Source organism: Ipomoea nil, unplaced genomic scaffold (genome assembly GCF_001879475.1).
Source record: "Ipomoea nil cultivar Tokyo-kokei standard unplaced genomic scaffold, Asagao_1.1 scaffold3069, whole genome shotgun sequence".
NCBI classification, from domain to species: Eukaryota; Viridiplantae; Streptophyta; class Magnoliopsida; order Solanales; family Convolvulaceae; genus Ipomoea; species Ipomoea nil.
The window spans coordinates 7,239,231-7,264,694 of record NW_017619497.1 but is presented as its reverse complement, the minus strand read 5'-3'; the positions used below and the strand labels follow the sequence as shown (position 1 = coordinate 7,264,694).

General features: G+C 34.4%; 5 protein-coding genes, 2 long non-coding RNA genes and 2 other non-coding genes across 11 annotated transcripts; 2 read left to right on the top strand and 7 right to left on the bottom strand.

Annotated features, from left to right (window-relative positions):
• Positions 1-51: 51 nt before the first annotated feature.
• LOC109165376 (protein DEHYDRATION-INDUCED 19 homolog 4-like) lies at positions 52-2,323 on the bottom strand. Of its 3 annotated transcripts, XM_019314101.1 has the most exons (6): positions 2,106-2,323; positions 1,856-1,995; positions 975-1,052; positions 576-862; positions 377-493; positions 52-246 (listed from the first exon to the last, which is right to left on the bottom strand). In XM_019314101.1, the coding sequence occupies exons 1-5, from the start codon at positions 2,218-2,220 to the stop codon at positions 385-387; spliced, it is 729 nt and encodes a 242-aa protein (XP_019169646.1). In that variant the 5' UTR covers positions 2,221-2,323; the 3' UTR covers positions 52-246; positions 377-384. The 3 variants fall into 3 exon arrangements, with proteins under 3 accessions (XP_019169646.1, XP_019169645.1, XP_019169647.1); XM_019314100.1 differs by having other exon boundaries at positions 52-493; positions 2,106-2,322; XM_019314102.1 differs by lacking the exon at positions 975-1,052 and having other exon boundaries at positions 52-493; positions 576-856; positions 2,106-2,322.
• On the bottom strand, positions 1,086-1,840 carry LOC109165382. The gene is made up of 2 exons (XR_002051539.1): positions 1,408-1,840; positions 1,086-1,196 (listed from the first exon to the last, which is right to left on the bottom strand). It is a non-coding gene; the product is annotated as an uncharacterized LOC109165382 (long non-coding RNA).
• Positions 2,324-3,327: 1,004 nt separating the features above from the next.
• TRNAG-UCC lies at positions 3,328-3,399 on the bottom strand. Its single transcript has one exon. It is a non-coding gene; the product is annotated as a tRNA-Gly (tRNA).
• Positions 3,400-5,708: 2,309 nt separating this feature from the next.
• On the bottom strand, positions 5,709-6,168 carry LOC109165381. The gene is made up of 3 exons (XR_002051538.1): positions 6,087-6,168; positions 5,838-5,921; positions 5,709-5,751 (listed from the first exon to the last, which is right to left on the bottom strand). It is a non-coding gene; the product is annotated as an uncharacterized LOC109165381 (long non-coding RNA).
• A 774-nt stretch (positions 6,169-6,942) lies between these two features.
• Positions 6,943-7,014, bottom strand: TRNAG-UCC. Its single transcript has one exon. It is a non-coding gene; the product is annotated as a tRNA-Gly (tRNA).
• A 4,415-nt stretch (positions 7,015-11,429) lies between these two features.
• On the top strand, positions 11,430-13,377 carry LOC109165378 (protein NUCLEAR FUSION DEFECTIVE 6, chloroplastic/mitochondrial-like). Its single transcript, XM_019314104.1, has 3 exons — positions 11,430-11,693; positions 11,793-11,917; positions 12,926-13,377. The coding sequence occupies exons 1-3, from the start codon at positions 11,527-11,529 to the stop codon at positions 12,931-12,933; spliced, it is 300 nt and encodes a 99-aa protein (XP_019169649.1). The 5' UTR covers positions 11,430-11,526; the 3' UTR covers positions 12,934-13,377.
• Positions 13,378-15,014: 1,637 nt separating this feature from the next.
• LOC109164810 (protein E6-like) lies at positions 15,015-15,728 on the bottom strand. Its single transcript, XM_019313357.1, has one exon. It carries the CDS (start codon positions 15,726-15,728, stop codon positions 15,015-15,017), a length of 714 nt encoding a protein of 237 aa, XP_019168902.1.
• Positions 15,729-20,154: 4,426 nt separating this feature from the next.
• On the top strand, positions 20,155-21,560 carry LOC109165375 (dnaJ homolog subfamily B member 13-like). Its single transcript, XM_019314099.1, has 3 exons — positions 20,155-20,445; positions 20,600-21,012; positions 21,122-21,560. Exons 1-3 carry the CDS (start codon positions 20,281-20,283, stop codon positions 21,558-21,560), a joined length of 1,017 nt encoding a protein of 338 aa, XP_019169644.1. The 5' UTR covers positions 20,155-20,280.
• A 242-nt stretch (positions 21,561-21,802) lies between these two features.
• Positions 21,803-24,889, bottom strand: LOC109165374 (triose phosphate/phosphate translocator, chloroplastic). The gene is made up of 12 exons (XM_019314098.1): positions 24,433-24,889; positions 24,288-24,353; positions 24,140-24,205; positions 23,969-24,047; positions 23,419-23,539; positions 23,212-23,307; positions 22,994-23,106; positions 22,823-22,900; positions 22,606-22,722; positions 22,429-22,528; positions 22,235-22,335; positions 21,803-22,094 (listed from the first exon to the last, which is right to left on the bottom strand). Exons 1-12 carry the CDS (start codon positions 24,699-24,701, stop codon positions 22,077-22,079), a joined length of 1,224 nt encoding a protein of 407 aa, XP_019169643.1. The 5' UTR covers positions 24,702-24,889; the 3' UTR covers positions 21,803-22,076.
• Positions 24,890-25,464: the final 575 nt, after the last annotated feature.

The following is a 25,464-nucleotide window of genomic DNA, read 5'->3' as shown; positions in this document are numbered from 1 at the left end:
CTACTTGCCCCACCTTATTCCCTGTTTAACGTTTTTGGTCTGTTATTATTGTTTCCAGCTTGCAACAGCATAAATTTCTGCTAAAATCTAGCTTAAAATTCTCTGAGAATAATATGTAATATATGTTACAAAGCAAGGAAAAATGAGAAAGATAAAAGAACATGGATTCATCGTCATCGACCTCGGGTACAAAGATCCCTCATTGAGAGGAGTTGCGAAGATGGATATTTGGTTGATGATCATCATCTGTATTAATCCAGTTTCAAGAAACATTCAGATGCTGGGCTGTTAAAGTTAATTCTTTGAGCCACCCAGAAAACCCCTTGATCTGAATCTTAGTTTAAACCCGAGATAGTACTTCTTTCACAAAACTTACTGCATCTATTAGTCGGCTAACAAAGTCGATGCAAACAGATCCTGAACGAAGATCGCTTTCCCAGTAGCCTGCTGTATCCTCTTCTCTCGCTCTTCAGAACTTAGCGACGGGTCAAAACTGCAAAGAAAAAAAGGAGCATTTACAGAGAAGATAAGCTAATATCAGGCAGTATGGGAACCAGAAAACGTAAATAACTAACCTCAACTTCCATATATGTTGCGGTGTTACATTCTTTGAATTGGTGTCCTCGATACTGGAAACCAGAGACTTTGAAATTTCGTCTGCTTCGGATCCAGGGAAGTTGAGAACGAGGGATTGAAGAAGGGGATCATTAGTTGCAGCACTAGATGATTTTGCACTGCCCGATCGATACCCACTGCCTCCTAGAAGCACCTGAAGATGGGCTTCCCGAAGATCTCTTCCTAATAACGAGAGCGCTTGACTGCTGGGAATTGCAAGTCTACGTAGCCTTCGACGACGCTGCAAGTATTTTTAAGTTAAGGAAATCTTCAAGAAGGTTTGGAATTTGGAAACAGAAACCTACTCGGGAATTCCCTTGTACATTCAAACAATAACAAATTTCCACACAAAAGGATATCTTGAGCAAGTGCCCATGTTGCAGTGTGATATGACTTAGCATGTCCCGGGATACTTTAATAGAACAAATGGGACAAACCTGAGAGCAAAAGAGGATGTAATGAGATTCATTCAAATAGAAATAACAAGTTGCTTCATCCCAGAGAGTCAAATGTATGTGTTTTGTCCATGATGTTAAAGATGACAACTTTCTGCAAATATTTTCGTTCATATTCCTCTAATACTTGTTTAATTTATACACAACGAAGCACATTAACTCCCTCCCTCCCTATCCTTCCCAGAGCAAATTAAATCAACAACGAAAGCAAAAGGCCTGAATAGTCTGAGTATGGTACGGGCTTAAAGGTGCCTCCTATTGTTAGGGTTTACTCGAGAGTCAAGACACCTCGTCGTCTAACCAAAAAAACGCAAAAGACTTCCATTACAAAAACAACCTCCAATTGATAATTCTACAATATTTGCTTAGTTATCGAATCATATTATTCTTCGTGGGCAGACATTACCAAATGAAACCACATCTATGTCACTCCTAATGAATAACATATTTCCTTCGATCGAATCAATACCACCGTAGAGATGCACCAACCAACCAAAAATAACATAATCCTTTATCATAGTACTATACCCTGGCAGCTTATCTGTGATGAACACCATCTTTCTCACACATTTTAAAGCTATCCTTACATAGAAATGGAAAGAACAGATACAATCCACATGATAATCATTAATATTAACGAAACACATAATTTTTTTTCCATAAAGATCAAATCTTTTCGCTAAAAGAAACTAACCCATCATTCAAATTCCATGATTTCTAACAGGAAACAAAAAAGTGCAAACACAGGCATTAAAAAGTATATGTGGATCTGCAGAAAAACTTACGGTGACTTTGGACTCGCAAGAGTGCTCATCCTCGAGATGGGAGCAAAGAGAGGAGATATCAAAATCCTCGTAGCAATAAGGGCAAGGGAAATCAGGTCGGACCTCTTCTTCAACCTCCAAATCGTCTATGCTCAACCGATCTACAATCACCCACAAACAAAAACAAATCTTTATCGAACCCAAAACATTTCCGGATCAACCAAAATCCAAAAGAACATTTACAGGAAAAGAAAAAAAAAAGAACACAAACCGAGCTGCGAGGAGAGTTGGGCGTTGGCGTGGTGGCGATGGCCGTGATGGTGGTGCTGCAAATTGAATTGCCGCTTGGCAGCGGCGAGGCGAGAGGTCCAGAAATCAGAGTCCATGGAGAGAGACTAGAGAGAGAAGAAGACGATGAGAGGGAAATGGAGAAGAAATGAAGAATATAGGCAAGAGAGAAGAATGCCGTAAAATTTTTACTATTTCTGCTTGATTTTGATATGTTTGTCGCAGAACCTGTCTTTTCATATTTTATTTAATTTAGTTTATAAAAATAGAATCAGGTGTTATTTTATTTACTTTTTGGTAAGATTTTTTTACAACTGTACAAATAAATAAGGAACACGAATACAAGTACACAGACAGTTGGGTTACATTGGCGAGTAAATGTCGGATTTCCCAATGCAATGCATGTATGGTTGGTACGAAAAATTAAAGAGGAAAAGAATTTGATGAAAAAAATAAAGTGATAAGTTAAATTACATGAATATAACGATTGAGAATTGAATATAAAGACTAAAATAAGTATAAAATGAAATAAATTATTAAAAAGTAATTTATAATATCTTAAATTATGTAATAAATTGTTCCTTTGTGTTGTTAATGTCCTTTTCTTTTCGACATCGGAATTAGTTTTTACCCCAAAAACAAAAATGACAGGACACAAGTTTTTTTAATTAGGACACTGAAACTAATCGTGTTTCTGCGGAGTAAAATATTAAAAGATGGTAAAAAATTTCATCATAAATTTTGAAGTAATTGCGTTATTAAGTGTCAAATTCGATACTTTTGATTAAGTTAGGAGAGATTCATGTCATCTCACCTATACTGTATGAGTCACAAAAATTCTTTTACGATATGCAATTGTGTGTTATTCTCATCCTTAACGAATTTGCCAAAATGTTAGATGCTTAAATAGAAATCTATCCTCTAATTAACATGTTCCCATTCACCAATTCTCTTATTCCATTTAGTATTTTGATAAACAAATTTGATAGCTACCTTCGACCCTACAGTGCCTCAATTGAATCGGTCAAGGAGATGCTATGATTAAAAAAAAAAAGCATAAATTAAATTTTACTAGGGATAGTTGAAACTTTATTTGCAAATAATTTAATTATATGTACTCACCACTAAAAATACCCAAAAAAGCATTTCTTGTTTGCAGGATAAAATGATTCAATACAGAATATCACGGAAAAGACAATGATGCCTGCGTTTGCCGGGAGTCGAACCCAGGTCTATTGCTTGGAAGGCAATTATCCTAACCGTTGGACTACAAACGCCATCGCTGAGAAGAATTCTCGTGTGCCTTTCAAGTGTTTGATAAAAGGTGTGAAAGGGTTGATACAAAGTACAGATTTCTTATTATGCATACCAAGTGTTTGATAAAAGGTGTGAAAGGGTTGCTGCGACTGCGAGCCTGAGCATCTCCATTCCCACGATAGCTTTGATACAAACAGCAAAAAAGGAAAAAGAATGGAAGCCTGTCAGACAGCCAAGAGACCATCCCAACCATGATAGCTTTGATACAAACAGCAAAAAAGGAAAAAGAATGAAAGCCTGTCAGACAGCCAAGAGACCATCCCAACCGTGAACCCATGGCTGAGAACGATCATCTACGGCTCAGACCAGTGAAGGGCTGGAGCTATTAATCACGCTCTAGTCTCTTGGCCATAGTTCATCCACCAGGCTTGGTTTCCTGTCTCCTTAGAACTCAAGGATACAGAGGTACGAGCCTATAGAACAGATCCTGTTCAAGTAAGGTCGTGCCCATTTGCCTCCTTCAGCAACTTATATTGCGGTATCCGGCTTACTAGGTTTTCGATGTGGGACAAATTTCATTCTTTAAACAGTGTGTTCTATGTGTTGTTTTGTCCGGTGAATGTTGCTTGCATTCTTTCTGGTCTTAGTGAAGTTTAATCCCTTCACAAGTCTGTTTACCACCATTATCTCAATGCCTCTCGAGGTGTGAGATCCAAAAAGTAAAGAATGGGTATTTCAGCTCTGATTTTGGCCCAATAATAATTGCAGAGTGAAATGATTCAGTACAGAATATCACAGAGCATGAAAAATAATATTGGAAAATCTGCGTCTGCGGGAGTCAAACCCGGGTCTATTGCTTGGAAGGAAATTATCCTAACCGTTGGACTACAAACGCCATTGATGAGAAGGATTCTCATGTGTAGAAGGATTCTCATGTGTTCATCAAGTGTTTTTACAAAGTACTGATTTCTTACTATGCCTACCAATTGTTTGATAAAAGGTGTCATAGGGTTGCAGCAAAGCACAGATTTACTGCTGCGAGCCTGAGGATCTGATATTCTAATATCAGAATGTCCATTCCCATGGAAGCTTTGATACAAACAGCAAAAAAGAAAAAGTTTGGAAGCCTGTCAGACAGCCTAAAGACCATCCCATGGGCTGTTAATCACGCTCTAGTAGTCTATAGAACAGATCCTATTCAAGTAAGATCGTGCTTTATTGTTTCCTTCATCAACTTATGTTCAGGTATCAACTTTCACAGGCTTACGATGTGGGACATTTATGTCCTATAAAACCTGTACTCCTATGTGTTGTTTTCTTGTTTTCAAGTAAATGTCGTCTTAATTCTCCTGATCTTGATGAAGTTTTGTTATGGCACATCATTATCTCATCCAGAGGGAATCAATGTCTCTTAATATAACAATAATCTGGTCAGCAATTATTTTCTTGATGCCTTTTTTGGTGATGATCATAAGATAATGCCTCATTATCTTTCCATTTTGGAAGACTGGAAAAGATAGCTCATAGCTGTATAATGTTCAAGACTACTATACACACACATATAATGTTCATTGAGCTTTGTTGAATCAAAGAAGGCGTTGTGAGTTAAGAGGCTCATGATGCAATAAACGGCGTTAGATTTGTGAGGAGGGAGTTTGAGTGCAGAAACAAGCTCCAGAATGGTGATTGGTTTTCCATGGGTGTGGATTATGTGTGGAATATTTAGCTGAATTGCAGTGGCAAGCACCATGGAGTTTACGTAGTTGCATGCGTGCTCTGGCGGAGCCACCATGAGGGCAGTGGGGGCAGCTGTTCCCACTCCCCCATCCCTTAGATATAGTATATATATAACATATACCAAGTTGTATACAAAAGTTTATTTAGTTTAGATAGTAAGGCCTTTGTTTCCATAGGGAATGGTCAGTAGTTGAGTCCTAAAGCACTTGCTTGTGAGGTTTTGTTCCACTGCTATTTCCAGCTTTTCAAACTCTACTTCACTGCTTTTCAAACTACTATGTATGTGTTTATATGCAATGAATTATGTGTTTGATAGTTCATTGCTTATAAGTTACGAGTGTATATACATGTTTTGTGTATAGTCTATTACTTATAAGTTATGAGTATATATTTTTTTGGTTTGATTATGGAAAATTCTTTTTAAACAAATTTACTTTTAAGGATTCATTAGTCAAGTAAAATTTTGCCTCCACTCACAAAAAATCCTGGATCCGCCACTGCATGCGTGCTTATAGATATGAGCCTGAGCTCGAAACATTTCAATGCCGCCTTCTGATTTACCATTGGCTTCCATCAAGCAATTCACAAATTATTGGAGAAGACCCCAATTTCACATGAATTCTCGAACTGCAACCCTGCATAAATAAAACAAGCATCCAATAACAGTATTTAAACTTTGTAGAATAAATTCTCAATCATTTACATACTCCGATTTACTTACTAGCTGCCATGGTAAGGACAAAACGAGGAGCTTTTTCCTTGTCAAAAAGGACTTCCTCAGTGTACTCGCTTTCTCAGAGTGTGCCTGCCAATTTATTTCTTACCGAGAATCAGATTTCTATTCCTCACATATAAATTAACTGATTGACATATGTTTTTGAGGTGTTTCCATGAGCATCCTATAGAAAGTATGCTATCAGAAACGGCTTTTGCCATGGCCGAAGAAATTACGCTATGTGAATCTTGATACCTGAAATTCCTAAACAGGCCGAACGGTAGCGGTGGTGGCGGCGGCGACAGCGTCGGTAATGGTGGAGCGACGAAGACTAGTGATGTTCCAGAGACCATGCAATAATTTGAAATGGCAGCCACCGGCTGTCCTCGCAGAACAGCCGGTGGCTGTATTTTTTTTTTTTTTTTTTTTTTTTATAATTTTTAAATTATTTTGAAATTATTTTTTAATAATTGAATTGGTAATCTGCAAAAAAAAAAAAACTAATTGAACAAATTTAGTAGGTAAGTGTGGTTAATTAGCCTTTAATTTAGTTTATGGTGGGAATTGAGCACTTGATAAGAATACATGGGCCTATTTGACACTTCTCCCTCTTCAAAATAAGTATAAAATGAAATAAATTATTTAAAAATGGTTTATAATATCTTGAATTATGTAATAAAATGTTCTTTTGTGGTGTTGATATCCGGGGTAAAAAGAAAATGACAGGCCGCAAGTTTTTTCAATTAGGACATTGAAACTAATTGTGTTCTTGCAAAGTAAAATTTTAAAAGGTGGTAAAGAATTCTCTTGTTAATTTTAAAGTAATTGCATTATCAAGTGTTAAATTCGATACTTATTAAGTTAGGAGAGACATATGTCATCTTACTCATACTATATAGGTGATGGGTCACACAAATTCTTTTACGATATGCAATTGTGCATTATTCTCATCCTTAACGAATTTGCCAAATTGTTAGATGCTTAAATAGAAATCTATACTCTAATTAATATGTTCCCATTTACCAATTCTGTTTAGCATTTTCCTAGTAAAATGATTTAATACAGTAGATTACAGAATATCACAAAGCATCACAGAAAAGACAGTGATGCCTGCGTTTGCCGGGAGTCAAACCCGGGTCTATTGCTTGGAAGGCAATTATCCTAACCGTTGGACTACAAACGCCATCGCTGAGAAGAATTCTCGCGTGCCTTCCAAGTGACTGATAAAAGGTGTGAAAGGGCAGATACAAAGTACAGATTTCTTACTATGCCTATCAAGTGTTTGATAAAAGGTGTGAAAGGGTTGCTGCGACTGCGAGCCTGAGCATCTCCATTCCCACGATAGCTTTGATGCAAACAGCACAAAGGAAAAAGAATGGAAGCCTGTCAGACAGCCAAGAGACCATCCCAACCATGAACCCATGGCTGAGAACGATCCTCTACGGCTCAGCCCAATGAAAGTCTGGGGCTGTTAATCACGCTCTAGTCTCCTGGCCATATTCATCCACCAAGCTTGGTTTCCTGTCTCCTTAGAACTCAAAGATACAGAGGTACGAGCCTATAGAACAGATCCTGTTCAAGTAAGGTCGTGTCCTTTCAATTCCTTCAGCAACTTATGTTCAGGTATCCAGCTTCACAGGCTTCCGATGTGGGACATTTCTGTCGTTTAAACCTGTACTCCTATCCTATGTGTTGTTTTCTTGTTTTGAAGAAAACGTCTCTTTAATTCTCCTGATCTTGATGAAGTTTTGTTTTGTTAATGCGTCTTATCTTTCCATTTTGGAAGACTGGAAAAGATAGCTGTATAATGTTCAAGACTACTATATATACACACACATATAATGCTCATTGAGCTTTGTTGAATCAAAGAAGGCGTTGTGAGTTAAGAAGCGCATGATGCGATGAACGGCGTTTGATTTGTGAGGAGGGAGTTTGAGTGCAGAAACAAGGTCGGGAATGGTGATTGGCTTTCCATGGGTGTGGATTATGTGTGGAATATTTAGCTGAATTGCAGTGGCAAAGACCATTGAATGTACGTAGTTCAATGCGTGGTTGAAGATATGAGCCTTAGCTCGAAATAATTCAATGTCGCCTTCTGCTTTACCATTGCCTTCCATCAAATATTTCTATGATTCAATTGGTTTACATCACACTTAAAATTAATGTTATTGTTAAGAATAGATCCTCTAGTGAAAGAGTATCTTTAGGCAATTATATAGTTTGATCACCTAAATATTGTGTAGTTCAAGAGCTAGTATAGATAGTTTGTTACCTTTTGTATAGTTTCTTGGTGTACTATGTATATAAGTTTGTACTATATATATAGTACACTACTATAATATTATAAGTTTGAGTTAATTTCATTTTTTATCATAAATTTATGGGTAACAGTTCATTTTTAGTCTTTTTTTAATGAACATTTCTTTTTTATCCTAGTATTATTGTGACATTATTAATTTTGGTCCTTTATAAAAAAAAATTTTGGAATTTTATTAAATATAAGGCCATTTCGCTTTTCAATTATGAATTTTTTCAAACAAAATAAACATAACAAATATAACGGGTCAACACACTTTGCATTAAAAAAGATCAAAATGTCTTTTAATTTAAACGATTTTGTTGATAGATGACCAAAATTGATCATGTCACAATAATACTATGACCAAAATATGATGTTTTACTAAAAAATGACTAAAAGCGGATTGTCACTTATAAATATAGGATATCAATTTACATATTATTATTTACACTATTTATTCTTTATTTTTTTTGTATAAATACAATCAAGTTACAAAATTTATTATTATAAAATATCTTATTGAAATTTTTTGAATGATACTATATAGTCATATATATTAATATATTTTGAATCTTAATTTTTTATTAATGGACTTGCAATATTTAAAACATTGGACAAAATTAATATAGTGACTTAATATAATTGTATGTTGATTTAAAATGTTAAAAGAAAAATATCAATATGAGTGCCATTTAAAATATCTTAATTATAACTTTTTAATAATATATTTTTATGTACTAATTTTATTTGTATAAAAGAACAAAATAATCTTAAGTTGCAATATATATATATATATATATATATATATATATATATATATATATATATATATATATATATATATATATTCATAACTATTTTTTCAACTAAATGAAGCACAAAGCGCCAATATCGCCTCCACTGAGGCGAGAACCCACAACCTCTCCTATGAGGGAACAACTTGGTGTCATTAGACTACAATGTCCTTGGGCATATATATATATATATATATATATATATATATATATATATATATATATATATATATATATATATATATATATATATATATATATATATATATATATATATATATACTAGTTTTTTACGCGCATTGCGCGATTGGATAATGCCCAATGTTTTTTTTTTTTAAATAAATAGTTTAAAGTATATCAAGGCAAGATTATATTGGATTGTTCATGCATAGATAATTGAATTTTAAATTTGCGTATTTAAATAGGCAATTCTAAGTTTACAAATGCAAGCTAATATAGTCAAGATTAATTATAATTGTCAATAAAATAATTGTATAGGTATACTTGAAACCAAATACGGGACATAAGGGAGAGCAACTAAAAATTAGGGCATAAAATATTAAATATATACTAATATTAAAGAGCTAACTGCTGATTGCCAAACAAGGACATTGTGAGATATTTTCTCACTTCAATTTGTTGTGTGATTTGAATACTCTTTTTGTCAATAAATCCCTCAAGTAGTTCATATGATTTGGCTTAATTTTTTTTTTAAACAATTATTATTATTATTATTATTATTATTATTATTATTATTATTATTATTATTATTATTATTATTAAATATATGTATACCCTTAGGTCATTTTACATGTTAATCTTAACAGCTAATTTTTTCAAATATCTTTTTACCAACCGTTGATATAATTCGCTGGTCAAATTCACTAATATAATCCGTTAACGCTAACCGCTAACTGCTGATTGTCAAACAAGGACATTGCGAGGTAGTTCTCATTTCAATTTGTTGTGTGATTTGAATATTCTCTTTGTCAACAAATCACTCAAGTAGTTAATATGATTGACTTTATTAATTATATTTTTTTTAATTTTTTCATGGTATTAATAAAATACTTGGTAAATAAATATATAGGATTATTTTGTATTATAACTTTGATATTTAATTAAAAAATAGTGCACAAAAAAGATAATAGACAATGTAGTGAATATAATCAATTGATGAATTTGAATGTATAGAATTTTTTACATTGGAGAAATATAAAGACAATATAACTAATAAAATTATTTATCTTAATTAATTTATTGATAATGAATAATTTTTTTTTAATAAAGACATTGTAGGGACAATGTAGCGAATATAATCAATTGATGAATTTGAATATAAAGAATTTTTATATTGGAGAAAAATAAATACAATATAACTGATGGAATTATTTCTCTTATTTAATTTATTTATAATAATAATAATTTTTTTTTAAAATAAAGACATTGTAGACACATAATTCTATTCTAAATTAAAGAAATGCATATGTATTATTTTTTGTTGTAGCTACTAAATTATTATTTAGTTTAATAAGAGTAAAATAGAGTACTAATTATGCCAATTTTAATTGGGATGAGGTTCGAACCTAAGACATTTCTTATTGAAATCAATGAGTAAGTTAACGGTGAACTAACAGAAATTAACGGAAAGGATAATATTTAACGGAAAAGTTAACGGATAATCATATTCATTAAGGATAAATTAGAAAATTTAAAGGAAAAAAGTAAAATTTGATCAATCTGAGCCATTCATTTGATTAAAAAACTTGACCGCCATTTTTTCTACCCATTATAGGCTTAACTCTCTTGGGCTCTTATATATATATATATATATATATATATATATATATATATATATATATATATATATATATATATATATATAATTTGGTTCATTGTAAAGTGCTTCATTCATAATATATGGTATAACAATCTAAATTATGTAAAGGTGTGAAATTTGGGGAGTGACATGCGTCAAGGTGTCTAAAGCTCAACTCTCTAGACGCAATTAAAAGAGGTTTTAAACTGAACTACGTCGAACCTAATGTATCAAGAGCATGATTCGAGTGTTGCCTCTAATAATCACTATTCACTATGGAGCTAACTAAATGTGCGAAAAGAATAGTGTCTGAATGTTACGCACCATGCTAAAATTCCAATTCCTTACATTGCGACTAACGGTCCTAATGAACATTACTTCCATTTTAACATGACAAATAAAAATCTACTAAAATAGTTAATATAAAGTAGAATTAAAGTTTGAACTTTTATGTGGTCTAATGGTATCCGGGTTGGATTTTCATTTGGAAGGTTATGAGTTTGAGCCCCAGTGGATGCGTTATTGGTTCTTTGTGTTTCAGTAGGTAAGTTTGAACTTTTATTATAATGTGTATACACTTATAATTTTGAGAAAGTGTTGGTTTTGCCTTATTATAAACCCCATTTGTAGTCATTTCTGTGTATTAATTGTTATGCAAATTATTATTTAGTTAAGATAATTTAATTAGAAAGAACTAAAAAATCGGAAAATGTAAAACCCCAGCAAACCCCTCTTACGCAGTCGCGCACATCTCGATCTGTCAATCAGAATCCCCGAGAAAACATGGCCGCCAAGTCAGTCTTCTGCTCTGCCGCCATATGTGTTCGGGCTGCCGCCACTTCATCTATCCGAACTGCCGCCACCAGAGCGGCCGCCGGAGCGAAGCGGAGGACTTCCGCGTCGCCCTTTGCCATCCCCACTCAGAGACCTCTCACTTCGCGCATTTTCAGGTAGTTTTTGCTATTAATTTCATCTTTTCATTTCTGAGCACGATAATTAGGTGGAATCTATTTTTAGGTATGTGCTTCTGACACGGTTATTGTATGAAGGTCACCTGTGGAATTGAGCTGTGTTAGAGTGGAAACTATGCTACCGTATCACACTGCAACTGCCTCTGCATTGCTCAATTCCATGCTCTCTGTTGCGCCTCGCTGCTACGGATGGACGCTTGAAGGTACATATTTTATATTTTCTTAAAAAAACTTTTTAGCTCTGCAAATCGAGTGATAATATCTTGCTGTTATTTGCTATCTGTTTTTGGTCCATGTATGCTTATTTTCTTATGTTCTGATAAACACATTGCTGCTTGTTTGATTGGGAGGCTAAGATAAAAACTCACTGTAGTTTGAATGCTATTATTGAGGATTTACCCCCTGCATTTGCAGAATTTATCTGGAGATGATGTTTGTTATGGCTCATTTTAGGGTTATTCCAGTTTGCTACTAATCTAAGGGCTTAGATTTCTTCAATCATTTGAGTTAACACAGTAGAGGAATGACAAGCAAAAAGGGAAAAAAGTGTGTCGAGCTTTGAATCTCACATAGCTCGTGTTGTTGAATTTAAAGATTTAACGCATAATTCATGAGCTTCCAGACATTCAGAATGTAGTTAAAAGGAATCTGGCAAGTAAAAATTTGTTATCTCATCTCCTGAGTTCTATAAATTTAATAATAATATATACAGATCTAGTATTTACTCCTCGGTTTGCTGTTCTTGCCCTGTGAATCATCCCGCTGCTTGTGCTTTCTCTTTTAATTCCTCAACTTTGCATAAGGTAAAATGGGTTGTATTTCATCTTGTAGGACAAAAGAGGACTAGATGAAGATCATGAAATGGAGTTCGAGTTATATGAAATCTTCTTTTTTCCTGCTTCTTATGCATAATAAGCAAAGGAACTTTGTTTCTAAACTTTTAGCAACCTAAAGGTCGAACATTTCAAAGAAACTTTTGTTGAATGTTATAGTATCTTAGCAACATAAGATATATCTTTTGAAAACAAAGTCATTTCGGTATTTGAGTATTTTATTGGTATGGCTTTAAATCTTAATTTATTTACCAAATGTGAGGAATTTCAGTGTCATGATTACTTAATCATTGTGGTAACACGTTGTTCACCAACTATATTATGTATGCTGTGCCCACACCCAGTTATAGATTAATCTGGAGGTACTATTTCTTGCAGATTTGTGAATCATGCAGCTGTCATTGATTGTTGATGAGTTAAATCCATAAAAAAGCCTCGAGATAACTGAATCAGATAGTCGCCACAGGCTGCATGCCTAGCTTATAGTTTTGCCTTTCTGTAGTTAGCTTAATCCAAGGGTCCTGCTAATACGTGGTTTTTAATCAGATTGCAACGATGGTGTATGATGAATGTCAAAGGGTTCAAGCAAGGTTATATGGCTATATGCTCATCTTCACTCTAGGAGATTGTTGAATAAGTAGAGTGCAGAAAATATGCATGGTTGGAGACATATCTCTTTTTGTTTGCATGTGCTATATACTAGGGGCTTCAGAATTAAGACTCTTGATGATCCAGGATCTTTTGGAAATGTTATAATTGGTTTGATTTTATCCTCTTTTCTGGGATCATTTAGCACCTGTATAATCATATATTCATATGTTTACTTAATACAAGATAACTTGAATCAAATGTATCTTAAAGTCTTATTTCTTTTACTTTGTAAAATCCATGTGCAGGCTTTAGTGCTTTACTAGTCTCGGGTTGGTTTGGTCCTAAATTGACCCATGAACACCTAATACACTGCCATGTGTCATGCTAGAGTGGGGTTGATAGATTGGGCTTACCCAATCCAATTTTCTACCTCTTCTATTTGAGCCTGGAGAGTTGGGCATGACCCAAGGACTATTAGCATCACATGCCACTCCCAAAATTTCCCACCTTTACATAATTCCATCCCCTTCCCCAAACATCATGAGTGCTTGTGAATTATGACTTTGGAGGCCTACTTACCCAAATAACTTTTTCTTTTTGGAGGGAATGATTTTTTACAGTTCAGCCTCAATCACTACAGATCATTGTCATAGATACAAGGCATTTTTTGGGTGACCTAAAGAATAACAAAGAGGTAAACCAACTTAGGATATCCATAGTTGACCGACTCAAACTAATAAAGTCAATAGGGCAACCCTGCTATGAGTTGAACTTGTAATTTTGTGATTACCAAAGTAACAATATAATCAAGTTGGTTGGATTGTCAAATGCTGAGTGAATATAGCATAATTCTCATAAATAAAGGTCATAAGTTTAATCGGAGTCTACTTTAAGTACTTAGTATGTGTTACCTTTCTTGTGTGATTTGTAAACTATTATACAAGAGTATAGTAAAATTTTAAAATCACCTTTTTTTTTTTCAAATATAAATTTAGCTATTTTATTAGTTTAATCAAAGTAAAACTGACGGTAGTGTGATGACACCTCTGTTACCCTTCCAATTGGGTAGTCATAGCCTCAAACTCTAGTGATGAGATATTGATTCTTTGAGATGAAAGAGTGCAAAAATATATAGAATATATACTACTTTGCAAAGAATAACGAGTAATTAAAAAAAAAAAAAAAAAAAAAAACTAACACAAGGTAATTATTAGGATTTGATACTGACTGAAATGAAAAAAGTTAAGAAAATCAAATTAAAGATGAAAATGGAATTCATTTTAAAGATCCGCCATTCACGGCAGAAAACAGGAAAAGTCCAATTTTCCAATAAGATATTGTTGTGACTTTTTATGGGTTTAGTTATGCATTTGTTAACCTTACACCTTTCAATTTGTTTGTGTTAACTTTTGACTAACCTTCTCGTAGATACTTGAAACAATGTATCTATGCAATTAGCACCGCATACATTACACAAAAAATTTATTATTTATTCATTAACAAAAAAAATCACTACTTATTATTGCAGTCAATATCATAATATGAAAAAAGAATATCAATCTAGATGACTCATAACTGATCAATTCAATCAAATAAAATAAATAATCAATATAATATTATTCAGTAAAACAAAAATCACATTAAATCTTAAAGGACGATCTATGTGATATTACAATGTGAGCAGAACATATTCATCGGCAATAAATTAAACACAACCCATAAAAACCTAGAATTTAGTCAAAGTATAACTACTTAAAACCATGGTAATACTCAACAAGATCGACAATCTTAATCACTTATACCCAACAGTTGCGAACATGAAAGACAAATAATAACATTTATATGTTCTGCAAATTAAAGAGCTAGGAAGTGTTCCTCAGGGCAAATCATCATCATCTTCATCTTCGAACTCCTCCTCATTTTGGTAGCTGTTCTCCATGAAATTGTTGTTGTTTTCGTTGAAATACCTGCTGTTTCCAAACTGGTTTCTTGAATTGTCCAATGGGTTTCTGGGGAACCTCTCGCCGTTGTTATAATATCTCCCACCGTCCAAGAATCTGGTGTCACTCATCCCCTGTTTCTTGAATCCTCCATTAGCATCGCCGCCGTTGTACTGATCATTCCGGTTGCCGGTGGTGGTGGTGGCGGAGGGGTACCTCTCCTTCTGGTTGTTGAAGTAATTCTCGCCGCCGTTGGTGTAGCCGCTCTGCATGAATGTGTCACTGGGCATGGATGTTTTCTGCTTGCCGGCGCCGGCGCCGGCGGAGGTATCCTCCGGGACGGTGACGTAGGAAACGGGGCTGTAGTTCTTGGGGAGGTATTTCTTGTTGGGAATATTCTCCTCCCAGGAAGGGAGGTTTTTGGCGGCGGCGGTGGTGGATTCACGGCCGTAAAGACCGTAGCCGCCGTTTTCAGATTCCTGGACGAAGTTGGGCTGTTGTTCTTGGGGGTTTAATGTTGTCTGCGCCTTGATAACAACGTTGTTTCTGGGAATTTTGCTGAAGAACTGACTTTCTCTTGCATGGAGATGAAGTGGGGAAAGAAGGGAGAAGAGGAAGAAGATTGAGAAATGAGTGACAATGGAAGCCATGGAAGGAGAGAGACGACAGAGAAACAGTGATACGATGATGTTTGGTTGTGTTGTGGTATGAAGGATTGGAGTTTTATTTTGTTTATATAGAGAGGGCGATGAAGTTTATTAGGAAGGATTTGTTTTCCTATTTTTATACCAAAAATTTCTGCTGATTTTTTGTGTGAGGACATGGAAAATATATGGTTAATTACCGGAACCAATGCTATTTTATCCCAATCTATACTTAATTGAATTTATTTATTTATTTATTAAATATTTTCCAATTTCAAAAGTTGGTCTTATATCACCATTCTAAATCATTCCACTTCACCTAGATTTTAAAATAATACGGAGTAATAATAATATAATAATAATAATTATTATTATTTTATTTTTTTGGTTGCCCAAATTAAAGATATCCCTCCCGTCGATAGCCAGAAGACTAATCCCTCGTTTCTCAGCACACGAAATGGTAGGGGCTGGCCAAATGGGTAATAAATTTTCACGATGTGTTATTATTATTATGGTCCTTTCAATGGTTTCAACTAATTGTCTAATTCACGATGGTTGGTTGATTTCAATTTTCAACCACCAAGAAGGCAAGAATTCATTCATTGGTAATAAAGATACATTAAAAGCCTAATTAATTAAGTAATATAAATTGTATAGTTGGGGATTCATGGTAGCATTTGTCAAGAAGTTTTAAAATATTTATTCTACTAAATAATAATTAAAACCTTTATTTTTTATTTTTATATTTTATACTAGTCTAGCTATCTATTTGTAAAGTTAATTATTCGCAGACATGAAACATTCTTTCATTTTTAAAAAATTAGACTTTACTATCATATAACTAAATTTACAACTAATCACTGTTTATTCTCCATTCAAGTAATTCTCTCCCTATTTTGAAGAGTAGTTATATTTTCACATCACCTAACTTTTTTTTTTTTTTTTTGTTACAATGAATATCTTTTATCTTTTATAATAATAATAATAATAATAATAATAATAATAATAATAATTATTATTATTATTATTATTATTATTATAAAAAATTAGATTAGAAATGAAAAGTACAACTTTCGCAAGTGACCTATTTCGTCATCCAAAAGACGAAAACATTCATTCCACCTATATATATATATATATATATATATATATATATATATATATATATATATATATAACTTTAAAATAGGGTTGAGGTTCAACTTTTTGAAAGAATATATACTTAAAAAACAGAAAATGTAATTATCTCTTCCATTAATATTTTAATTTCTCCTTATTTACACACTACTTTCCTTGCTTATGATACCATAGGAATTGCGATAGACAAGGGAGATGGAAATAATATTAGAAACCTTTTGTATTTTTTTGAAAGGAAGACAAAAAGGAAAGGAAAACGAGTGAGGAGATAGATTATATACTATATAGTGAAGAAGATGAGAGATTGAAACAATGAAAAGTGCAGGCGTATAATAATGCGGGGATGGTGGACTCAACATAATTATGCCATTTTTGATCCATGCAATATATATAATGCTCCCTTCTATAGTGTATATACTCCATACTCCATACTCCATATTTGAGCTTTATCATATATCAATTGTGATATATTGGACCCTCCAACTTTCTGCGTAATTGATGGATATCCCATATTAACACCATTTACAATTTTTCATCTTTTTTTCACTCTCTCATATATAACAATATCAATATCCGAACCTCTAGCTTCATCCACTCATATATCTACTTGGATATAATTTTGATTTATTTAATTTATATATTTTAAAAACGAGAATGTGACAAATTGACCGTACCCTCAAAATTAAACAAATAGTGTAATTAGAGCTCCTAATCTCCTACTAGGCTACTAAAAAACACGTAAAGAACCCTAAATTGACATATTAGTGCAATTACGTTCTAATATTATGTATTCAACAAGTTACTGCTAATGTGACACGATTAACAATAAAATTTAGTGACAAATAAATAAATGAGCGTCATCTTCTGTTTAGGATAATTATATTTGTTTAATTAATTCTAATCAAGCATGGAAAGTATACATTTATGGTGTGCTCTTTGGATAAACCATTTGCTTTTCTCTTAAATTCTTTTGGATAAATCATATTTCTTTGGGTGAATAAAATTAATTTATCTTTCAAAAAAGAAAAAAGAAGATTATGCTTAATTTACGGGCGGTAGCGGACCGAAAGCAGACAAATAGTTAGTTTAAAAATTAAAAATATTTTGCTTCCAAAATAAAAATAAAATATTTTATTACAAAAGAATTGTGTTTTGTACCCACACTGTTGACTAGAAGTATATAATTGTTTGACGTACTTTTTGTAGGTTTTGTGGAAATTGTTGCGTGATTAACGGCGCCATCATATTTCATGCGACTTCGTAACATTCAAGGCTCTGTCTCTCTGTCTGTCATCACACTCACTACTGAAATTGGAAAACATAAAATATTAAATAATTAAATACCCAAAGAAATAAAGAGGTATATAGATAAAAAGAAAAAAAAAATAAAGTAAAAGAGAATAAAGAAAATACATTATTAGTGTTACATAAAGTCTCGTGTGCAATTGTGTAACTTTCTTGTACAATGCACATAAAAAAACAGAAAAACTAAAAGAAATATACTTAGATTTATAACTGAAACAACTAAAAAGGGATTGAAATTATAAGTAACTTACAAATCAAATTAAATAAAAAAAAAATGACATGTCAGATAGTAGTTAATAAGAAGCGGTAATTGTAGAAGTGTAGCATTTTTATTTTCATAGTCATATTCCCTAATAGATGAGAAATATAAAGATATTAAAGAAGATGATATGAAATCTTAGAGAATGAGAAATATAAAGATATTAAAGAAGATGATATGAAATCTTAGAGAATGAACTCTATAAAGATATTAAAGAAGTCGATATGAAATCTTAGAGAATGACCTCTCTTTGGTGGCAAATTATTATGGTCCACACAGTACTGTGTGGATCATAATAAAAAGTACGGAGGACATTTTAATATACTAAAAGTACATTATTAGTGTACTGAATGTACATTATACAAAATAATATATATTTTTATCAGACCACGAGGTATTCTGAGCATGCCTTAATTGTAGGAGACACCTTTAAGCCCATATCATATTCAGACTAATTCTCGTTCGCACCGACAATTAAGTGGTAAAGTGTTGGCCCAATTAAGGGACAAAATAATGTACTTTCAGTACTCAAATAATGTGTTTTCCTTGAATATAATGCACATTTTAATATACTAAAAGTACATTATTTATGTACTGAATATACATTATTTGATAATATAGTCCAATACACAATAATGATTGCTCTTTAGATAAACCATGTGCTTTTCTCTTAAATTCTACCAATTTCACATGCTAGATCTCTAATATTAGCAACAAATCATTTCAAATTGTCACTATATACATACATAAATGGAAAGGAAAATTAATACATGAGGAAAACCCAAAGCCCAATTTGGACACTTGATTCATTGTACCATGATATAAGATGGGGGTAATGCTACATTTCCCTCGATCTTAAGTAGTTTTATATAAATTATTATTATGCACAATTATTAGTGATTCAAAGCAAGCATATTTTAACGTAAGAGTGTATTACTATACATTGAAAACAAATATTTAATATGTGTGTAGACGGGATGGTAACGTCCTCGAGTGTGAGGATTTGTAAATCTTTGAAATCCTTTCCCTTAATGAGAACGAACTTTTATAATATGTTATCACATAATATCAAACTCTTCAAACAAACAGATGGGGCCTTAGTCCATAGGCCCAGAAATTGCAAACAAACTAGGGGTAGGTATTGGGCTAGTACTGAAAAATACTCTATCAAGAAGACAATAGGTTATAGTCCAAAACGCAACAAAATGGCCTGTGGATTATTACTTTATATTACAGTTTTAGGATATTAGGCACGTAAAAAGTTCAAAGGTTAGTGTTAAAATAGTGGCTCTTTACTAATTGTTATTCTAATTTACTCGAAGCTATTAAAGATTTAAAGAGGTGAGATTAAACTTGTGTGATCAAACACATTCATAAAGAAACTAATTGTTGTACAGATTGGATAACAACCCATCATATTCACTTTCATCATGAAATACATATATTGACGATTTGAGTTAGTCAGAGAAATTAGATAAATATATTCTTTTTCCTATTAAAATCATAAAACAGTGTTTATCTAATATATACATTTTAAAATAATGATTGTGAATTTATTTTGTCAGTCCAAAGTCAAACAAAACAAACTTTCCATATTAAGAAACTTTGACAGTCAAATTAGAATAGCCGCTGCTGCCAGCTAAAATCTGGAAACTTCTCCATTCTTCTTCTGATATCCCCTTCCCCGCTTTCTAGACCCCTCCATATCTTCTATATTTAAACCTATACTCTCTCTCTCTCTGTATATATACCAATTAACAGAAACACAGATAAATAAACAAACCAATACACAAACATCTATATAATATAATTCTCTGAGTTCAATATAAAGAAGCGCAAGATAAGAGACGGAAGAAGATGGGGGTAGATTACTATAAGATATTGCAGGTGGACAAGAATGCAAAAGATGAAGATTTGAAGAAAGCTTATAGAAAGCTGGCTATGAAATGGCACCCTGACAAGAACCCAACCAACAAGAAAGAAGCCGAGGCCAAATTCAAGCAGATCTCCGAAGCCTATGAGGTATGCAATTACCAATTGTATTTGCAATTTCTTGAATGTTCAGAAAGATCCGATCCTTGCACAGATTTTCCATGATTCTTGTTTTTGGATTGAATATGGCGTCTGGGTTTTACGGGATTAATCACATTATTACCTATTTGTTAACATCTTACAGGTTCTGAGTGATCCACAGAAGAGGGCAATCTATGATCAATACGGCGAGGAAGGACTTAAAGGTGAAGTGCCGCCGCCTAACGCCGGCGGGGCTGGTGGGACGACGTTCTTCCATACAGGGTCAGGGGATGGGCCAAATGTGTTTCGATTCAACCCCAGAAATGCTAATGATATTTTCGCTGAATTCTTTGGATTTGGTGGGATGGGAGGTGGGATGAGAGGGAATTCAATGTTCTCCAGTTCATTGTTTGGGGATGATAATAACTTCAGTTCATTTGGAGATGGCAGACCGATGAATTCAGTGCCACGAAAAGCACCTCCAATTGAAAGAAAGTTGCCTTGCAGCCTTGAAGAGCTTTACAAGGGAACCACTAAGAAGATGAAAATCTCCAGGGAGATTGCTGATATGAGTGGGTAAGTATTTTTTTTTTATACTTGTCTGGCATTCAAAGTCTTTAAACATCAATATTCTTGTGATGAATGATGTATGATAATGGTGATTATATATCCATTTTCTGGGCAGGAAGACATTGCCAGTAGAAGAGATCTTAACTCTTGACATCAAACCAGGCTGGAAGAAGGGAACAAAGATCACATTTGCAGAGAAAGGAAACGAGGAGCCGAATCTCATCCCTGCAGATCTTGTATTCATAATCGACGAAAAGCCCCATAGCACCTTCACAAGAGAAGGGAATGATCTTGTTGTCACACAGAGAATCTCTCTCGCAGAAGCTTTAACAGGCTACACTGTCCATTTGACAACTCTAGATGGAAGAAAACTCACCATTCCTATCAACTCTGTCATTCATCCAGGCTATGAAGAGGTTGTCCCAAAAGAAGGGATGCCAATTGCCAAAGAGCCCACAAAGAGAGGCAATTTGAGGATCAAGTTTAACATCAAGTTCCCAGCAAGGGTGACTCCAGAGCAGAAGTCTGGAATCAAGAAATTGCTTGCTTCTTGACTTTAAACCATTCATTTGGTCTACCAGTTTTGTGCATATAGTCTATCTCTTTCTCTCTCAGACATTTCTTTGATGAAGACTTGAAGTCCAATTATATGTACAAGAATCTGCAAAACATGCTTATATAGATCTTACATCTTTCTTTAAGGATTTCTAAATTACTGTAGTACTTTAACCAGTATAAGTTATCCATAACTGATCAGCTCAAACTAAGAACAAACTAAGAAGGTTAATAGACCGTATCTGCTAACTCTCATAAGAGCTTGTAAACATAAATATTTCGTCGCGAAATATAAGTAGTGCAAGTACACATTATTCCAACCATTGAGAGTGGTTGAGGATCAGTGATCTCCGAATCAAAATAATCAACTGGAAAACTAACTACACAATTATACAGAATAACTCAAATTTGGGTTTTTTCTTCCTCTTTTTCATTTTCATTGGATGAAAAAAATACAAATCAACCAGCCAGGCAATTGTCCTCCACATCCATCCATGCTCTCCTTTATGATCTCCTCAGGTAGATTTCATTTGCTGCAGATGTTCCAAGAAAAGAAAACAATGTTTTCATGTTAGACAACAAAGATGCAGACAGTACCATTACTAAGACCAAAATATAAGGTTGGTTGGTTTAATGTTCAACAGAAAGTTCAGATTGAGGTTGTTGGTCTCACCCGTTTCTCTTCCTCTATCTTGGCCTTAATGAAGGAGTAGAGTGCAACTCCAGCGATTGCTATACTGGTTCCAATAGCAGTTTGAGTCGAAATCTTGTTGCCTGCAAAAGATAAAAACGTTAGATTGTTGTGTCATTTGAACACAAGTATTGGAAAGATTTAGCATGAGAAAGTTTACGAGGATTTGTATTTACCAAAGACAATGATTGAGAATCCAATGACAAAAACACGTTTCAACACATTCCCAACTGCATGGGTGAGCGGTGCAACCCTCTCAAGGGTGTTAGTGGCTATCTGCAAACCGAAAAGAAAGAGCTTAACAAGTTTCGGATGAATCCAACAACATAGGAAGTTTAAGGAAAAGAAAATACCTGATTGTACAAGTGGTAGAACATTCCCACCCAGAAAAGATCCGACAGGAATTTTGTCATACCAACTTTAGCAATTGCATCATTAAATCCATTATTCATTAGCTTAGGTCCCTCGAGCTGTGGTATAGTTGAAACCAAAACAAAAAGGATGAAAAAGCAGCAGAGAGGAAGAAAGAAAACGATATTGTTCCAACTGTTCTAGTGTTCTTTCACTCACAATTATTGCTGGCGGGAGGCAGAAAAGGAGGGCAATGATAGATATGTAGGCATAAATGTTAGTGCTATCCATATCAGTCTGCAAAAGAAATGGTACAAATAAGACATTAATAAATGGTAGATCGAAACTGATGAATTTTATAGAACTAATGAAAGATTAACGAGAGCCAACCATAGCTTTCTTCGAGTATATACTCCTGTAAGTGAATGAGATGTTTGAAATCATAGCACTGATAAATCCAAGCCAGTTGAACGAAAGCTCAGTCAGGGATGCCATTGACACACCTGCATCCAGTTTGATAACCGTAAACTAACATCTATATCCAACTTTTACACGAGGAGCAAAAAAACGCAGAATGAAGAACCAGATAAACGAGTATAGGTGCTAACCAATAACAACGGGGGCCAGTGAGAGCCATAGTGTCAAGGGTATCTGTTGCCCGAGTATGAACTGAGATGCAGCAGCATTGAAGAAAGGCTCGAGAGCTGCACCAAAACGACGATACCAGCTGTTAATTAACAATGCAAATTATACAACAGAACGGTTGCTTCCTAGTAACCCTTCCTTCATCAACATAACGACACACGAAACATCACCTTTGATTGTATGGGTGAACGAGACAGCAACAGCAGCAAACGAAATATTGCTAGTCACATGGCCCAGTGCATGACAGAAGGCAACGGGTATGAGCAGTTTTAGGAGGTTTGAGTCAATAGGCTACAAGAAAGGATTCCCAACAAAGTTTAATAACAAATCAGTAAATTCGATTATCACAAAACTCATAAACACACTAATGGGGGCAACAACAACCAAGTCGGTCAGTTAGTTAACTTGGTAACCATAAGGTTCCAAGTTCAACATCTAATAGGAGCGGCCTATTAACCTTTTTGGTCTGAGCCAGTCAGCTATGACAACTTAGGCTGGTCTATGTCGACTAAGGTCACAAGGTAATGGCTGCGAGTTTCCCTCGTCATCCAAAAAATAAGTAATCAATATTACTACATTCAGATCATAAAATACTAAAAATGATTGCTTTAAAGGTCAACAATGCATTACTAACATAACCAAGTTTTGATTTTTTTCCATTTCCCTTTCTTGGATTCATGCCACTCTTTAATTTTCTTTAACTGTAAATAGAGAACTTACAGCTCGCTTAGGTAGGCCTACAACCCAGCTCACCAAGCAATACACAACTCCAACAGCCAAATGTATAACAGACACAAAGCTGCAGCCAATTAATGTTTTTATCATATAAACATGTAACCGAAATAACAGAAAAAACTAACATAGTGAAAATATATATAAAGGTTTACTCACTAAGGATAAGGGAAGTAATTGTAGATCTTCTTGTTGAGAATGTTGAATATCACATTCAGGAAATACCTGCAAAAGGCAGGGCTAAATTAGTTATTTTGGGGAAATAACGGTTGGCCGTTAAAATAACCGGAGAGATCACGTGACATACCACATGAAGAAGAAGAACCCGGTAAGAAGTGCCGGGTATTTGTCAAAGAACCCGACTTTAGCCTCCCTGCGAGAAACACGGGTCAGGACGACGAGGATTAATTCGGGTCGGATCAATGGGGATTGAGAAAACGGACAGAACTTACCCGGTGGAACCACTGCCTTCGGCGGCGGCCTGACACGGACGGAGAATCTCCCTCTTCATCGCCGGCATAATAGGGCTGGCCGGCGAAGTCTCGAGCAGAATAGCCGGCCGCAACTGCCGTCCCCATACCAAGTTCGCCCCGATAGGCTTCGCGGCGGCGGCGGCAGGGAAGCTGAAGGCGTTGCACCTCGCCGCCACCGCTGCCAGCGGCTTCCGAAGAAGTGGGAGGCCGCGAGCCGTGGTGGCGCCAGTAAGGACGCGAGACTCCATTTGACTGTAGAGAGAGAGAGAGAGAGAGAGAGATAGGAAGAGAGGCAGTCGCAGGTAGTTTCTTGTGAGTTGAGAGCTCGCACTTTCACTTGAGAAGAGAAAAATAACGTACGCCGAGGAAGTTAACCTGCGCGGCTACGAACAGTGAGGACGGTTTTTGTGGTTGCTGTCGCGTAAACAGACGGACGGTTCATATTTCTTTCGGATTGAAGCTTTTATTCCATAGCATGATCCGCTGCTTCGCACCCCATCATTATAACAATTTTAATCCTAGAAGAACAATGAGAGGAGTGACAGTTAATTAAATCAATTAAACCATTGTAATCACCACGACTACTTTTATAAAGTAATTAGAGTGACGATCTATTTCAACTACTCAAACTGTTACCCAAATTTTTTGTGTAAACTTTTAGCTGAAACTCTGAAAGATGTGGTATTGTTAGATGATTTTAAACTCTATATAATAGTGATTTCAGTTTGACATGGTTTATACTTTGTACTATTTAAAGTCTTAAATTCTATTAACGGGTTATTAGGTATGCTGAATAATGCATATTTGATCATAATACTACATCAAGACTCCTAATTGATCCTTTTATTTGATTAGATACTCTTTAAATATGGTGATGTGGTTATAAAGTATTCCATTTTAAAAGTATTTATTGTGCAAAAGCAATTAAATATGGGGTATTGTTATTAATCATAGTATATTAAATATCATACTCCGTATTAAATATGAGGACAAACACGTGAAACTCTTATA

Excerpts from the sequence above, each read along its gene's own strand:
- LOC109165376 (XM_019314101.1), bottom strand. The coding sequence starts at position 2,220 with ATGGACTCTGATTTCTGGACCTCTCGCCTCGCCGCTGCCAAGCGGCAA. Across the intron at positions 1,996-2,105 it reads CCAACTCTCCTCGCAGCTCG|ATCGGTTGAGCATAGACGAT; the intron begins GTTTGTGTTCTT and ends GGGTGATTGTAG. Across the intron at positions 1,053-1,855 it reads CTTGCGAGTCCAAAGTCACC|GTTTGTCCCATTTGTTCTAT; the intron begins GTAAGTTTTTCT and ends TTTTGCTCTCAG.
- LOC109165378 (XM_019314104.1), top strand. The coding sequence starts at position 11,527 with ATGGCCGCCAAGTCAGTCTTCTGCTCTGCCGCCATATGTGTTCGGGCT. Across the intron at positions 11,694-11,792 it reads CTCACTTCGCGCATTTTCAG|GTCACCTGTGGAATTGAGCT; the intron begins GTAGTTTTTGCT and ends TATTGTATGAAG.
- LOC109164810 (XM_019313357.1), bottom strand. The coding sequence starts at position 15,728 with ATGGCTTCCATTGTCACTCATTTCTCAATCTTCTTCCTCTTCTCCCTT.
- LOC109165375 (XM_019314099.1), top strand. The coding sequence starts at position 20,281 with ATGGGGGTAGATTACTATAAGATATTGCAGGTGGACAAGAATGCAAAA. Across the intron at positions 20,446-20,599 it reads AGATCTCCGAAGCCTATGAG|GTTCTGAGTGATCCACAGAA; the intron begins GTATGCAATTAC and ends AACATCTTACAG. Across the intron at positions 21,013-21,121 it reads GAGATTGCTGATATGAGTGG|GAAGACATTGCCAGTAGAAG; the intron begins GTAAGTATTTTT and ends TTTTCTGGGCAG.
- LOC109165374 (XM_019314098.1), bottom strand. The coding sequence starts at position 24,701 with ATGGAGTCTCGCGTCCTTACTGGCGCCACCACGGCTCGCGGCCTCCCA. Across the intron at positions 24,354-24,432 it reads GAAGGCAGTGGTTCCACCGG|GGAGGCTAAAGTCGGGTTCT; the intron begins GTAAGTTCTGTC and ends TGTTTCTCGCAG. Across the intron at positions 22,901-22,993 it reads TATACTCGAAGAAAGCTATG|ACTGATATGGATAGCACTAA; the intron begins GTTGGCTCTCGT and ends TTTCTTTTGCAG.